The following is a 15,307-nucleotide window of genomic DNA, read 5'->3' on the forward strand; positions in this document are numbered from 1 at the left end:
AGGGACTACAGTTAAACTAGCTAGCTGGCTCAATCTGTCACATTTACAGAAAATGTTGATTGATGTGAAGTATCACTGTCAAATACATTTTCAATAAATGACAGGAAAAGGAATGGAATGTATTTGTCTGTGCATGTCTATCTCTGAATGTGTGTTGGTCTCTGTGTGTGAATGTGTCTTTGATCAGTGTGATTAGTTCAATGTAACTTCCCATTATAAATAGTGTATTTTTAACTTCATATGCTATACATTATAATCAATATTTTGGGGGAGTTTGCAGAATCATTGTCTATCATTGGTTACCCATCCTATCATGTTCCCTTAACAACACAGATATGACCGTCTTGCGTCCTTCTGCCGAACCTGGTTGTTGTCACACTGCCCTCTGCTGGTAGCACTGCAAAACATCACTCAAACAAATCCTGATATAAAATAATACAAAATGCACGTGTACCAGATAGAATATGAATTTATGGGCTGAATACTTGCATTAAGTGTATGAAAACGTTACATGACATAAATATGAATCTATAATATAATCGTATACATGTTGAACCAGCCCACTGTGTTGAAATAGGAAGTACATTTATAAGGAAGTAAATGAAAAAATGGACAATATCAGTAGAAGAAAAATGTTTCTAAGGTTTGTACTGTACCGTTCTTTTACAATTTTATGGAGAAAAGGGGTTCGGAGAAGTTAGGCCATCGCACAGAGAGGGGTAAGACATCCACAGAATTGTTAAATTATTACAATACTAATTTCAACTTTCAATAATGATTATTTTAGGCTTCCTTTCATTGATGCTGATTCATATTGATCAGCATAGTCAATATGAATCAATGTTATATTATAGTCTACAGGGCTATGAGGTAGGTAGGGTATGGGAGATTGACTGCACATGACCGTGATTATTGTCTTTGCGCTCTTTCACTTCACGTAAACTAGTTTCTTTGAAAAATAAAAGTAATTCTCGTCAATTCGGGCAAGTAAAAGTGACGTGCGGCAATGGGTATTGAAACTGAATGAAGGGCTTATGTGAAAAGTTTTTGCCGCGATCACAACAACTGGGAACAACTGGGAGCTCTGAAAAATACGATGTCAGCTCTCGAGAAAGAGGACGGTTCAAATCGATTTTTCCAGTCAGATTTAGTTTTTTACTGAGATCCCTGTGGTTTTGAATGCGACATTAAGTTGATAAACTCAGAAAGGTGGTGATCTGCTTTGCTCACTAGTTACCACAAGAAGGTCCGCCTACCCGACCAATCAGATGAGGGAGTGTGATGACGCAATAGCTTACCCGACCAATCATATGGTTGCGGGAAACGCTGCGATTTCCAAATGGGTAAATCTCGAGTTCAAGTTTTGAGGACCAAATAACGAAACACATTCAGGAACAAGAACTGGCAACGTCACTAAAATTCATAACATCTGGAAAATACAAACGTTTTGGCCAAAGAATTAAGTGGGCGTTTTTCTTTTTTTCAATAACTAGTATTTAAATGATTAGATCAACTGTTTGTTTTTTACGCACTACAAAGCCTTGACAAGAATGACGCGCTCGGCCCACTATTTATTGTTTCTGCAGTAAGGATTCACCCTCTTCGGATAATTATTGTGTAATTTATCAGCAGGTAATCGCTGTTTTGAGCTCAAAAAGCACCTCGTAGCTGTATGTAAACCAGGGAGCGAAATGAACGGCTCTTTCACCGATGCAATTCGGTTACCGACGTTCACCAAAAAGATCCGTTCAAAAAACAACCTGTCGTTATCGAACGACCCATCACTAGTTGAAACAGGAAATATTTGTATAAGGAAGTAGAGGAAGTAACGGACGTTATTGTCGAAGAAACATGTTTCAGAGGTTTGTAGCTTTCTTTTACAATGTAATGTAGAAACGTATTTTTGAGAAGTTAAGTCATCATAAAGAGAGAGATGATTTAGGGGTTAAGACATCCGCCAAGTTAATACAATATTGATTTAAACGTTCAAGAATGATTATTTTAGGCTTATTTACGTTGGTATTGATTCATAGTGATTAGCCTAATCAATAAGATCCAATGTGATGTGAGAAAGGCTACAGGGCTATGGGGTATTGTATTATTGTTATCGGTGATTGACAGCACATTAAGGTGATTATTATCTGAGGAAACTGGCTCACTTTCACTTCCCGAAAGAAGACATCGGAATTATGTATAGCTGTCAATAAGTAAAATAGTCTGTCTCGTCAAGTAAATGTGACGTTTAACAATGTGCATATAAACTATTTAAATGTAGGGCTAAATCACATGTCAACTTTAAAGCTTTCTGGTGACAGATGAGGAAGGCAGTGGTCTGTTTGACGAACTGCAGATGCGCTCGATATAACGTCACCGGCTCATCTATGCGCGTTGTGAACCCCGGGTTGAATCATCAGCACGCCTTTTCTCAGAATGAAATTCCCGGTGCGCCGGGCGAGATAAACTGATCGCACCTCAAGTGAACTCAAGCAGAACATGAGTCTCTTCACTAAACCAGGGATGTGCAACTGGCGGCCCGCAACCAATAATAATAAAAACATTGTTTTGGAACTCAGTCTGGATCTCAACTTCCTGTTGACCGTTATAATAATAGAAAACACAGTGCAGTTAGTAAATGTGGTTGAGCATCAGCAGTCAGTCTATTAGCCCATGTTAGCTACATGTTTTTAGATTGGTAAATTAGTCTAGCGGCTAAACTTGTGGTAAGCATGGTTGAATTACCAACCGCGGTGGGTCCTATTGATCATCAGTTATCATATTAAAAACTGTTAACATTTGCCTCCACCTCATGGCAACATGTCCCCATGGCAACATGAGTAGAATTATCTGTAAAACTGAAAATGTTTTCTCCTGCCCCATGGGGGTGTATGGATGTGGGTATGCAGACCCACGAGACACTGAGGCCCCTCATGATGACTGACATTTTTTTGTGGCCCCCACCTTATCAATGTTCTCCATCCCTGCACTAAATGATAAGGAGAGGGAACTACCTGAATTTGTCCAATAGAAACTCTCGTTGTTGAAACATTTTGCTCTCCTACCACATTAATTATCCTAACCTGCCACGTTAATTATCCTAACCTACCACGTTAATAATCCTAACCTGCCACATTAGTCATCCTAACCTGCCACGTTAATTATCCTTAATCTGAGGTAATGGTTAGGCACAAGGTTAGCAGTGTGGTTAAGGTTAGGTTTAAAACCTGTTTGGGATAGGGGGCAGCATTTTCATGTTTGGATGAAAAGCGTGCACAGAGTAAACATCCTGCTACTCAGGCCCAGAAGCTAATATATGCATATTATTAGTTGTATTGGATAGAAAACACTCTGAAGTTTCTAAAACTGTTTGAATGATGTCTGTGAGTATAACAGAACTCATATGGCAGGCGAAAACCTGAGAAAAATCCAACCAGGAAGTTGGAAATCTGAGGTTGGTAGTTTTTCAACTCATTGCCTATCGAAAATACATGTTATATGTTATTGTTAGTATAAATACAATATAATATGGTCATAATAGTTTGTAGGCCATAATAGTTTTTAGGACAAACCGTTCAGACGCTACATAAGATTTTGTGAGAAAAACGATTTTCGGGATGTCTCGTGGTCTGACAAACACCGTTGAAGCTCTGCCATCTTCAACCGCAGATGCGGAAGGGCGATATCGACGGATTCATAGACGAAGCTATGGATGCAAGGACTGACCAGACATTATATCAACATTAAATTACCGTTTTAACCATGTTTTAAGGCTACGGTGATTGTTTACAAACATTGGAGTAAAACAAGCTTCTATTTTGGGTTCTGATGCAGTACGACAGTTGAACTGAACTCATGAGGCATTTATAAGTTCTATTCTTCAAGAATGGATAAGTATTGTCACGAATTGGCTCAAAGCCCGTAACAAAAGGGAGACGACGTGGAGATAAGGAGTAACAAAACATATATTTATTAAATAAAGTAAACGAAGTTCAAGATACAATGGTCATGGTGTAATCAGTCATGTAAGTCAGTGTTTTGCATGAATGTGATAATGCAGGGTGTTGAAAGGTGCCAAAGCAAACAACCCAAAACCACCAAGATACACAACAAAATCCAAAAGGTGTCTGCATGGAGAGAGTCTCCTCCAAGAATGGGGAAGTGGTGTATTTGTCCTTGGACACACTGGACCCAGGTGTTTCCCATGTAGCTGACGACCCTCCAAACTCCGCCCACCGGCATCCTAATAAGGAAACGAGAACAAAGAGAGAATACGGCAGACAGAGTGGGAGGGTCGTCACAGTATACAGTATATCATTAATTCATAAGTCCAAAAATGGATGTAGCAACTAAGGATTCTAGCTTTAAAGACCCAATGCAGGCATGTTTATATCAATATCAAATCATTTCTGGTAAACAATTAATGAAGTACTTTGCTGTAATGGATTTCCCCCCAAAAAATGGTCTGTTATGGAGTCAGGGTATCCAACCAGGTAGACTAGCTGTTGTTATGGAGTCAGGGGATCCAACCAGGTAGACTAGCTGTTGTTATGGAATCAGGGGATCCAACCAGGTAGACTAGCTATTGTTATGAAGTCAGGGGATCCAACCAGGTAGACTAGCTGTTGTTATGGAATCAGGGGATCCAACCAGGTCGACTAGCTGTTGTTATGGAGTCAGCTAATGGGGATCCAACCAGGTAGACTAGCTGTTGTTATGGAATCAGGGGATCCAACCAGGTAGACTAGCTGTTGTTATGGAGTCAGGGGATCCAACCAGGTAGACTAGCTGTTGTTGTGGAATCAGCAAATGGGGATCCAAGTCAAATCAAATGAATAACATATTGGACTGTGTATCTTTAATAACATAGTGGACTGTGAATCTTTAATAACATAGTGGACTGTGTATCTTTAATAACATAGTGGACTGTGTATCTTTAATAACATAGTGGACTGTGTATCTTTAATAACATAGTTGACTGTGTATGTTGGATACAATATGAAGTCGCTGATTGAACTCTTTGACCACAGATAGTAAATGTGTTGTCATTGTTTATGGTTCTTCAACATTGTTCAGAAATATTGACTGTTCTGTTATTTCTTATTGTAGCTGAGTGAGTTTTGACTTACATCAAAATGAGTCTCTCTGGGGAGAGAGAGGAGGAGACCACTGCCTCTAAAATGAGTCTCTCTGGGGAGAGAAAGGAGGGGCCTACTGCCTCTAAAATAAGTCTCTCTGGTGAGAGAGAGGAGGAGACCACTGCCTCTAAAATTAGTCTCTCTGGGGAGAGAGAGGAGGGGACTACTGCCTTTAAAATGAGTCTCTCTGGGGAGAGAGAGGAGGAGACCACTGCCTCTAAAATGAGTATCTTTGGGGAGAGAGAGGACGGGACCACTGCCTCTAAAATGACTCAAGACACCAGTTCAAAGTGGTAAGAGATTAAATGTAAAATATACATTTCTCTTAAAGATATAAAACTAAAGGGAAAAGTGTTCCCAACATTTTTGAGAATGACACAAATATTCGTTTTCACAAAGTCTGCTGCCTCAGTGTCTTTAGATATTTTTGTCAGATGTTACTATGGAATACTGAAGTATAATTACAAGCATTTCATAAGTGTCAAAGGCTTTTATTGACAATTACATGAAGTTGATGCAAAGAGTCAATATTTGCAGTGTTGACCCTTCTTTTTCAAGACCTCTGCATTCCGCCCTGGCATGCTGTCAATTAACTTCTGGGCCACATCCTGACTGATGGCAGCCCATTCTTGCATAATCAATGCTTGGAGTTTGTCAGAATTTGTGGGGTTTTGTTTGTCCACCCACCTGTTGAGGATTGACCAAAAGTTCTCAATGGGATTAAGGTCTGGGGAGTTTCCTGGCCATGGACCCAAAATATTGATATTTTTTTCTTCCCCGAGCCACTTAGTTATCACTTTTGCCTTATGATAAGGCGCTCCATCATGCTGGAAAAGGCATGGTTCGTCACCAAACTGTTTCTGGATGGTTGGGAGAAGTTGTTCTCAGAGAATGTGTTGGTACCATTCTTTATTCATGGCTGTGTTCTTAGGCAAAATTGTGAATGAGCCCACTCCCTTAGCTGAGAAGCAACCCCACACATGAATGGTCTCAGGATGCTTTACTGTTGGCATGACACAGGACTGATGGTAGCGCTCACCTTGTCTTCTCCGGACAAGCTTTTTTCTGGATGCCCCAAACAATCGGAAAGGGGATTCATCAGAGAAAATGACTCTACCCCAGTCCTCAGCAGTCCAATCCCTGTACCTTTTGCAGAATATCAGTCTGGCCCTGACTTTTTTCCTGGAGAGAAGTGGCTTCTTTGCTGCCCTTCTTGACACCAGGCCATCCTCCAAAAGTATTCACCTCACTGTGCGTGCAGATGCACTCACACCTGCCTACTGCCATTCCTGCGCAAACTCTGTACTGGTGGTGCCCCGATTCTACAGCTGAATCAACTTTAGGAGACGGTGCTTTCGCTTTCTGGAATTTGGGAGCCCTGAAGCCTTCATTCACAACAATTGAACCGCTCTCCTTGAAGCTCTTGATGATCCGATAAATGGTTGATTTAGTTGCGATCTTACTGGCAGCATTATCCTTGCCCGTGAATCCCTTTTATTGTGCTAAGCAATGATGACGGCACGTGTTTCCTTGCAGGTAACCGTGGTTGACAGAGGAAGAACAATGATTCCAAACACAACCCTCCTTTTGAAGCTTCCAGTCTGTTATTCGAACTCAATCAGCATGACAGAGTGATCTACAGCCTTATCCTCATCAACACTCGCACCTGTGTTAAGGAGAGAATCACTGACATGATGTCGGCTGGTCCTTTTGCGGCAGGGCTGAAATGCAGTGGAAATGTTTTTGGGGGATTCAGTTCATTTGCATGGCAAAGAGGGGCTTTGAAAATCATCTGATCACTCTTCATAACATTCTGGAGTATATGCAAATTTCTATCATACAAACTGAGGCAGCAGACTTTGTGAAAATGTATATTCATTCTCAAAACTTTTGGCCATGACTGTACATCATTCATTTAAAAGGCCAAAAATGGATTTAACAATTGCAGACTGTAGCTTTAAAAGAAACATCAGGACTTCTAGAAGTTCCACTATACAGTTGTTAAAATGAAGTAGATGAGGATTTGATGTGATATTGATGAGGTGTTCTGTCTCCCTGTTTTGTTCAGTGTCCAGAAGCCCAGAGCAGAGTCACCTACAACCAGCCTGCTATCAATGAAGAGTGATCAGCCACCTGCTTTCAGCCAGGAACCATTACCAGATGACAATAAGGAAGTGGAGAGTTTGGACAGTGAGGATGTAATAAAGATCACACACAACCTTCTGGACAGAAGAAGTAAGACTGTGTTTCATACAATATCACAAAGAACGGTACAAAGGCCCTTATAAAACACACACATTAACTTATGAGTCCCAACTCTCATTGTTTTCCTACAGGTCAAACTCTGCTGACAGTCCAACAAGACGTTAAGGCTAAACTGAAACACAAGTATCAACACATTGGAATTGGACACCATGGAAATCAAAGTTTGTTCAAGGACATCTACACAGAGCTCTACATCACAGAGGGTGGAAGTGGAGGGCTCAATAATGAACATGAGGTTAGACAGATTGAGATGGCATCCAAGAAACTGACCACACAAGAGACACAAATCAAATGCAACGACATCTTCAAGCCTTTACCTGGACAAGACAAACCAATCAGAACTGTGCTGACCAAAGGAATCGCTGGCATTGGAAAAACAGTCTCTGTGCAGAAGGTCATCCTTGACTGGGCAGAAGGAAAAGCAAATCAAGACATTCATTTCATGTTTCCTCTTCCTTTTTGTGATCTGAACCTGAAAAAGGACCAATACAGTCTGATGCAACTTCTTTCCCACTACTTGTCAGAGCTGAAAGAGATTGACAGCATTGAAGATGGTGAAACCAAAACTGTTTTCATTTTTGATGGTCTGGATGAGTGTCGACTTCCTCTAGACTTCAAAAACAATGAGAAATGCTGTGATGTCACGGAGCCAACCTCAGTGGACGTGCTGCTGACAAATCTCATCAAGGGGAATCTGCTTCCCTCTGCTCTCCTCTGGATAACCTCACGGCCTGCAGCAGCCAATCAGATCCCTCCTGAGTGTGTTGACCAGGTGACAGAGGTAAGAGGGTTCAATGATCCACAGAAGGAGGAGTATTTCAGGAAGAAAATCACAGATCAGAATCTGGCCAATGAAATCATCAAACACATGAAGACATCAAGGAGCCTCCACATCATGTGCCACATGCCAGTCTTCTGTTGGATATCAGCAACTGTCCTTGAGATGATGCTGAAAGAGGCAGAGAATGATGCAGTCCCCAAAACTCTGACCCAGATGTACTCACACTTCATGATCCAAATAATTTTGAAGAACAGGAAGTACAACAAAGCCACAGAGACAAACCCAAAGGAACTGTCTCAATCAGACAAAGAGATGATCCTGAAACTGGCAAAGCTGGCTTTCCAACAGCTGCAGAAGGGCAACCTGATCTTCTATGAGGAGGACCTGAGAGAGTGTGGCCTTGATGTCACAGAGGCATCAGAGTACTCAGCATTGTGTACAGAGATCTTTAAAGAGGAATCTGGGCTGTACCAAGACAAGGTCTACAGCTTTGTGCATCTGAGCATTCAGGAGTTTCTAGCAGCAGTGCATGCTTTAGAATCATGTCTCGGCAAGAAGGAAAATGTTTTCTCCCCCAAAGCAGTCACTAAGGGTCAAGATTATTATGAAAACAGCCGATTCAAATTCTGGTCATGCAAGTTGAAGCCTGACAAGTTGACGTCAATCGATGATAATGATTCCGATGATTGCGATGAAGACAAAAAGGATGACAATGATGAAGAGGAGTCAATCCAGTTGTTTGACTTACACAGGAGAGCAGTGGACCAGGCCTTGAAGAGTGAGATTGGAGACCTGGACCTGTTCCTCTGCTTCCTTCTGGGTCTCTCACTGGCGTCCAATCAGAATCTGTTACGAGGCCTTCTGACACAGACAGGATGTACCACACAGACCAATGAGGAAACAGTTGAGAGAACAGTCAAGTACCTTACAGACAACATCAAAAGGGAATCCTCAACAGAAAGGATCATCAACTTGTTCCACTGTCTGAATGAACTTGATGCCAATTCTCTAGTTGGAGACATGCAGACCTCCCTGCGATCAGGAACTCTTTCAGAAACAGAGCTAGAACCTGACCAATGTTCAGCCCTGGCCTTCCTGTTACTGATGTCAGAGGAGGTGCTGGAGGAGTTTGACCTGAAAACATACAACACATCAGAGAAAGGTTATCAGAGGTTGCTGTCGGTAGTGAGAACCTGTAAGAGAGCACTGTAAGTTCTGTTATTGAGTTGATGTATACAGTATCATTATAATGAAGGATTTGTATATCTAACAGATTATCTCCTCTCTCCAGACTGGAAAGCTGTAAACTCACATATAAATCCTGTGAGACTCTGACCTCAGCTCTGCAGACACCAAACTCCCCCCTGAGAGAACTGGACCTCAGCTACAATGACCTGGGAGACAGAGGAGTGGAGCTGCTCTGTGTTGGACTAACCAGTCCACTCTGCAACATACAGACACTAGTGTGAGTTAAATAACTTGACAATTAGTTATTATGTGTGTTTGAACATTTGTTAATCCTGTGCTCTTCTGCCCTCTAGTCTAGGTCAGTGTGGTCTGACAGAGGGTACCTGTTCTGATCTGGCCTCAGTCCTGAGTTCACCCAGCTCACAACTGAAACAACTGGAGCTGAGAGACAATGACCTGCAGGACTCAGGAGTTACACTGCTGTCTGCTGGACTGGTGGATCCAGACTGTAAACTACACACACTGGGGTAAGTACAGCTGTTTCAGTCAGGTTGGTACTGAGCTGAGTTACACTGCTGTCTGCTGGACTGGAGGATCCAGACTGTAAACTACACACACTGGGGTAAGTACAGCTGTTTCAGTCAGGTTGGTACTGAGCTGAGTTACACTGCTGTCTGCTGAACTGGAGGATCCAGACTGTAAACTACACACACCGGGGTGAGTACAGCTGTTTCAGTCAGGTCGGTAATGAGCTTATTAAAACAAATTATCAGAAAATCTTATTTTTTATCACATTGTTTGTGTCATGGACAAATGTATTGGTGTCCTACAAGATGATTGACACCAGTACATCAACCTAGACAGCTGTTGTGTGTCTCTCTGTAGGCTGTCTGGCTGTCTGGTCACAGAGGAGGGCTGTGCTGCTCTGTCTTCAGCTCTGAGGTCAAACCCCTCCCACCTGAAAGAGCTGGACCTGAGCTACAATCACCCAGGAGTCTCTGCAGGGGGACTGCTTTCAGCTGCTCTGGTGGATCCCACATATAAACTGACGAAGCTGAAGTAAGTCAGAATAGATGTCCTAATAGTGTGAGCAGCGGTTGTGTCATATGTAGTGTAGTAGGGTCAGTAACATGAGGACATGATGGTAGAATTAAGGGGAACTTTACTCAGCAGGCTGAGCACTCCAACACAGCATACATCATCACCACATGAATACTCTTCTTCTGCATCTCTGATATCCTGTTGGAATTGTACTCCGTTCTGTATGCAGTAGGTAGGATAGAATACCTGTATGTCTCTAGTAATGAATTGTACTCTGTTCTGTATGCAGTAGGTAGGATAGAATACCTGTATGTCTCTAGTAATGAATTGTACTCTGTTCTGTATGCAGTAGGTAGGATAGAATACCTGTATGTCTCTGTTCTGTATGCAGTAGGTAGGATAGAATACCTGTATGTCTCTAGTAATGAATTGTACTCTGTTCTGTATGCAGTAGGTAGGATAGAATACCTGTATGTCTCTGTTCTGTATGCAGTAGGTAGGATAGAATACCTGTATGTCTCTAGTAATGAATTGTACTCTGTTCTGTATGCAGTAGGTAGGATAGAATACCTGTATGTCTCTAGTAATGAATTGTACTCCGTTCCGTATGCAGTAGGTAGGATAGAATACCTGTATGTCTCTAGTAATGAATTGTACTCCGTTCTGTATGCATTAGGTAGGATAGAATACCTGTATGTCTCTAGTAATGAATTGTACTCCGTTCTGTATGAAGTACAGTGCCTTGCGAAAGTATTCTGCCCCCTTGAACTTTGCGACCTTTTGCCACATTTCAGGCTTCAAACATAAAGATATAAAACTGTATTTTTTTGTGAAGAATCAACAACAAGTGGGACACAATCATGAAGTGGAACGACATTTATTGGATATTTCAAACTTTTTTAACAAATCAAAAACTGAAAAATTGGGCGTACAAAATTATTCAGCCCCTTTACTTTCAGTGCAGCAAACTCTCTCCAGAAGTTCAGTGAGGATCTCTGAATGATCCAATGTTGACCTAAATGACTAATGATGATTAATACAATCCACCTGTGTGTAATCAAGTCTCCGTATAAATGCACCTGCACTGTGATAGTCTCAGAGGTCCGTTAAAAGCGCAGAGAGCATCATGAAGAACAAGGAACACACCAGGCAGGTCCGAGATACTGTTGTGAAGAAGTTTAAAGCCGGATTTGGATACAAAAAGATTTCCCAAGCTTTAAACATCCCAAGGAGCACTGTGCAAGCAATAATATTGAAATGGAAGGAGTATCAGACCACTGCAAATCTACCAAGACCTGGCCGTCCCTCTAAACTTTCAGCTCATACAAGGAGAAGACTGATCAGAGATGCAGCCAAGAGGCCCATGATCACTCTGGATGAACTGCAGAGATCTACAGCTGAGGTGGGAGACTCTGTCCATAGGACAACAATCAGTCGTATATTGCACAAATCTGGCCTTTATGGAAGAGTGGCAAGAAGAAAACCATTTCTTAAAGATATCCATAAAAAGTGTTGTTTAAAGTTTGCCACAAGCCACCTGGGAGACACACCAAACATGTGGAAGAAGGTGCTCTGGTCAGATGAAACCAAAATTGAACTTTTTGGCAACAATGCAAAATGTTATGTTTGGCGTAAAAGCAACACAGCTCATCACCCTGAACACACCATCCCCACTGTCAAACATGGTGGTGGCAGCATCATGGTTTGGGCCTGCTTTTCTTCAGCAGGGACAGGGAAGATGGTTAAAATTCATGGGAAGATGGATGGAGCCAAATACAGGACCATTCTGGAAGAAAACCTGATGGAGTCTGCAAAAGACCTGAGACAGGGACGGAGATTTGTCTTCCAACAAGACAATGATCCAAAACATAAAGCAAAATCTACAATGGAATGGTTCAAAAATAAACATATCCAGGTGTTAGAATGGCCAAGTCAAAGTCCAGACCTGAATCCAATCGAGAATCTGTGGAAAGAACTGAAAACTGCTGTTCACAAATGCTCTCCATCCAACCTCACTGAGCTCGAGCTGTTTTGCAAGGAGGAATGGGAAAACATTTCAGTCTCTCGATGTGCAAAACTGATAGAGACAATACCCCAAGCGACTTACAGCTGTAATCGCAGCAAAAGGTGGCGCTACAAAGTATTAACTTAAGGGGGCTGAATAATTTTGCACGCCCAATTTTTCAGTTTTTGATTTGTTAAAAAAGTTTGAAATATCCAATAAATGTCGTTCCACTTCATGATTGTGTCCCACTTGTTGTTGATTCTTCACAAAAAATACAGTTTTATATCTTTATGTTTGAAGCCTGAAATGTGGCAAAAGGTCACAAAGTTCAAGGGGGCCGAATAGTTTCGCAAGGCACTGTAGGTAGGATAGAATACCTGTATGTCTCTAGTAATGAATTGTACTCTGTTCTGTATGCAGTAGGTAGGATAGAATACCTGTATGTCTCTAGTACTGAATTGTACTCCATTCTGTATGCAGTAGGTAGGATAGAATACCTGTATGTTTCCGTTCTGTATGCATTGGGTAGGATAGAATACCTGTATGTCTCTAGTAATGAATTGTACTCCGTTCTGTATGCATTGGGTAGGATAGAATACCTGTATGTCTCTAGTATTGATTTGTACTCTGTTCTGTATGCAGTAGGTAGGATACTAATGAACTGGGATAGTGCACCAGAACACACAATATGGTTTAAATGTTGACTGCTTTATTAGGGTTTTGTCAGTCAATAACCTGTTTCTCCTACAGTGTGGATCATGGTGGAGAGTGCAGGCTGAAATCAGGGCTGAGGAAATGTAAGTCTCTTCAATCCTAATTAACTGCATATTCAGAACTATAGTAACATAGTAACTAATCAATACTTGTTCTGTACCTACAAAACAACATTTTATGTGAAGATGTGGTTTGATTAAACTCTCCTTTCATCTACAGATGCCTGTCATCTCACCCTGGACCCAGATACAGCACACCCAAACCTGAGACTGTCTGAGGGGAACAGGAAGGTGACACGGGTGTTGAAGGAGCAGCATTATGAAGACCATCCAGACAGATTTGATTGTCATTGCCAAGTTGTCTGCAGTGAAGTAATTTCTGGAGGTCGTTATTACTGGGAGGTGGAGAGGTATGGTGACATGGCTGACATTGGTGTGGTGTACAAAGGAATGAAGAGGAAGGGACGGGAGGATGACAGTTGGATTGGACTCAATAGGAAGTCCTGGTGTTTATACTGCTATGATAGTGCTTATGAATTTATCCATGCTGGAGTCAGCAGATCCATCTCTGGTCGTTATTCTCACAGAGTTGGAGTATATCTGGACTGGCCAGCTGGTACTTTGTCCTTCTATAGTGTGTCCTCCTCTGGTACACTGACACACCTTCACACAGAACACACCACATTCACTGAACCCCTCTATCCTGGATTTGGGGTTTACTCCTCCTCCTCAGTGACCCTGTGTCAGATAGATGACCAACACATTCAGAGGTGAGTCATAGCAATGTTTCATCATTTGTTTTCCCCTGGAATAATTTCTACAGTTAGATTAGTAGTAGTGGTGTTTTTTAATGTGTTCTCTTGGACCAACAGACAGTTAGATGTGGCACAAGCTCAGTGTTTTATGAGGGGGACGTATGTGTGTGGAGGTTGATACCTGGTGACTTCACATCTCTAGGGGGGTGTGTAACTCATGATACCTGGTGACTTCACATCTCTAGGGGGGTATGTAACTCATGATACCTGGTGACTTCACATCTCTAGGGGGGAATGTAACTCATGATACCTGGTGACTTCATCTCTAGGGGGTTATGTAACTCATGATATCTGGTGACTTCATCTCTAGGGGGGAATGTAACTCATGATACCTGGTGACTTCATCTCTAGGGGGGAATGTAACTCATGATACCTGGTGACTTCACATCTATAAGCAATGTCCACCTGAGGGATCCTGAGTGTCGCAGACCAGGGTTCGATCCCGGGCTGTATCGCAACCGGCCGTGAGGGCGGCGCACAATTGGCCTAGCGTTGTCCGGGTTAGGGGAGGGTCTGGGGTAGGGGAGGGTTTGGCTGGGGTAGGGGAGGGTCTGAGGTATGGGAGGGTTTGGCTGGTGTAGGGGAGGTTCTGGGGTAGGGGAGGATCTGGCTGGGGTAGGGAAGGTTCTGGGGTAGGGGAGGGTCTGGCTGGGGTAGGGGAGGCTCTGGGGTAGAGGAGGGTCTGGGGTAGGGGAGGGTCTGGCTGGTGTAGGGGAGGCTCTGGCTGGGGTTGGGGAGGTTCTGGGGTAGGGGAGGTTCTGGGGTAGGGGAGGGTCTGGGGTAGGGGATGCTCTGGCTGGGGTAGGGGAGGGTCTGGGATAGGGGAGGTTCTGGTGTAGGGGAGGGTCTGGGGTAGGGGAGGTTCTGGGGTAGGGGAGGGTCTGGCTGGGATAGGGGAGGCTCTGGGGTAGGGGAGGGTCTGGGGTAGGGGATGCTCTGGCTGGGGTAGGGGAGGGTCTGGGGTAGGGGAGGTTCTGGCTGTAGGCCGCCATTTTAAATAAGATATTTTTCTTATTGTTCTTATCTTATTGACTTGCCTAGTTAAATAATAAAATAATAATATAACTAAATATAATATATTTAGTTGAATCAGTCTATCCTTCTGCTTTACCAACACCAGAGACCATGGTGGAGAGAGTTGGACCAACCCTGGACCTGAGAACACCAGAGACCATGGTGGAGAGAGTTGGACCAAGCCTGGACCTGAGGACACCAGAGACCATGGTGGAGAGTGTTGTATCAAGTCTGGACCTGAGAACACCAGAGACCATGGTGGAGAGAGTTGGACCAAGCCTGGACCTGAGGACACCAGAGACCATGGTGGAGAGTGTTGTATCAAGTCTGGACCTGAGAACACCAGAGACCAT

General features: G+C 42.8%; 2 protein-coding genes across 3 annotated transcripts; both read left to right on the plus strand.

Moving 5' to 3' along the window:
- Positions 1 to 575: 575 nt before the first annotated feature.
- Positions 576 to 10,403, plus strand: LOC149974636 (protein NLRC3-like). Of its 2 annotated transcripts, XM_090209795.1 has the most exons (4): positions 576 to 643; positions 5,104 to 5,425; positions 7,201 to 7,367; positions 7,469 to 9,390. In XM_090209795.1, exons 2-4 carry the CDS (start codon positions 5,130 to 5,132, stop codon positions 9,388 to 9,390), a joined length of 2,385 nt encoding a protein of 794 aa, XP_090065921.1. In that variant the 5' UTR covers positions 576 to 643; positions 5,104 to 5,129. The 2 variants fall into 2 exon arrangements, with proteins under 2 accessions (XP_090065921.1, XP_090065920.1); XM_090209794.1 differs by lacking the exons at positions 576 to 643; positions 5,104 to 5,425; positions 7,201 to 7,367 and adding an exon at positions 9,470 to 10,403 and having other exon boundaries at positions 7,370 to 9,386.
- LOC149974637 (neoverrucotoxin subunit beta-like) lies at positions 10,208 to 14,304 on the plus strand (the record flags this gene model as incomplete). Its single annotated transcript, XM_090211790.1, has 3 exons — positions 10,208 to 10,425; positions 13,163 to 13,209; positions 13,346 to 14,304. Coding segments are annotated over 3 exons (819 nt in total), but the record flags the coding sequence as incomplete, so codon positions are not given.
- Positions 14,305 to 15,307: the final 1,003 nt, after the last annotated feature.

Source organism: Oncorhynchus mykiss, chromosome 19 (genome assembly GCF_057628025.1).
Source record: "Oncorhynchus mykiss isolate SJ-2025 chromosome 19, ASM5762802v1, whole genome shotgun sequence".
Lineage (NCBI taxonomy): Eukaryota > Metazoa > Chordata > Actinopteri > Salmoniformes > Salmonidae > Oncorhynchus > Oncorhynchus mykiss.

Excerpts from the sequence above, each read along its gene's own strand:
- LOC149974636 (XM_090209795.1), top strand. The coding sequence starts at position 5,130 with ATGAGTCTCTCTGGGGAGAGAGAGGAGGAGACCACTGCCTCTAAAATG. Across the intron at positions 5,426-7,200 it reads CAAGACACCAGTTCAAAGTG|TGTCCAGAAGCCCAGAGCAG; the intron begins GTAAGAGATTAA and ends TGTTTTGTTCAG. Across the intron at positions 7,368-7,468 it reads CAACCTTCTGGACAGAAGAA|GTCAAACTCTGCTGACAGTC; the intron begins GTAAGACTGTGT and ends GTTTTCCTACAG.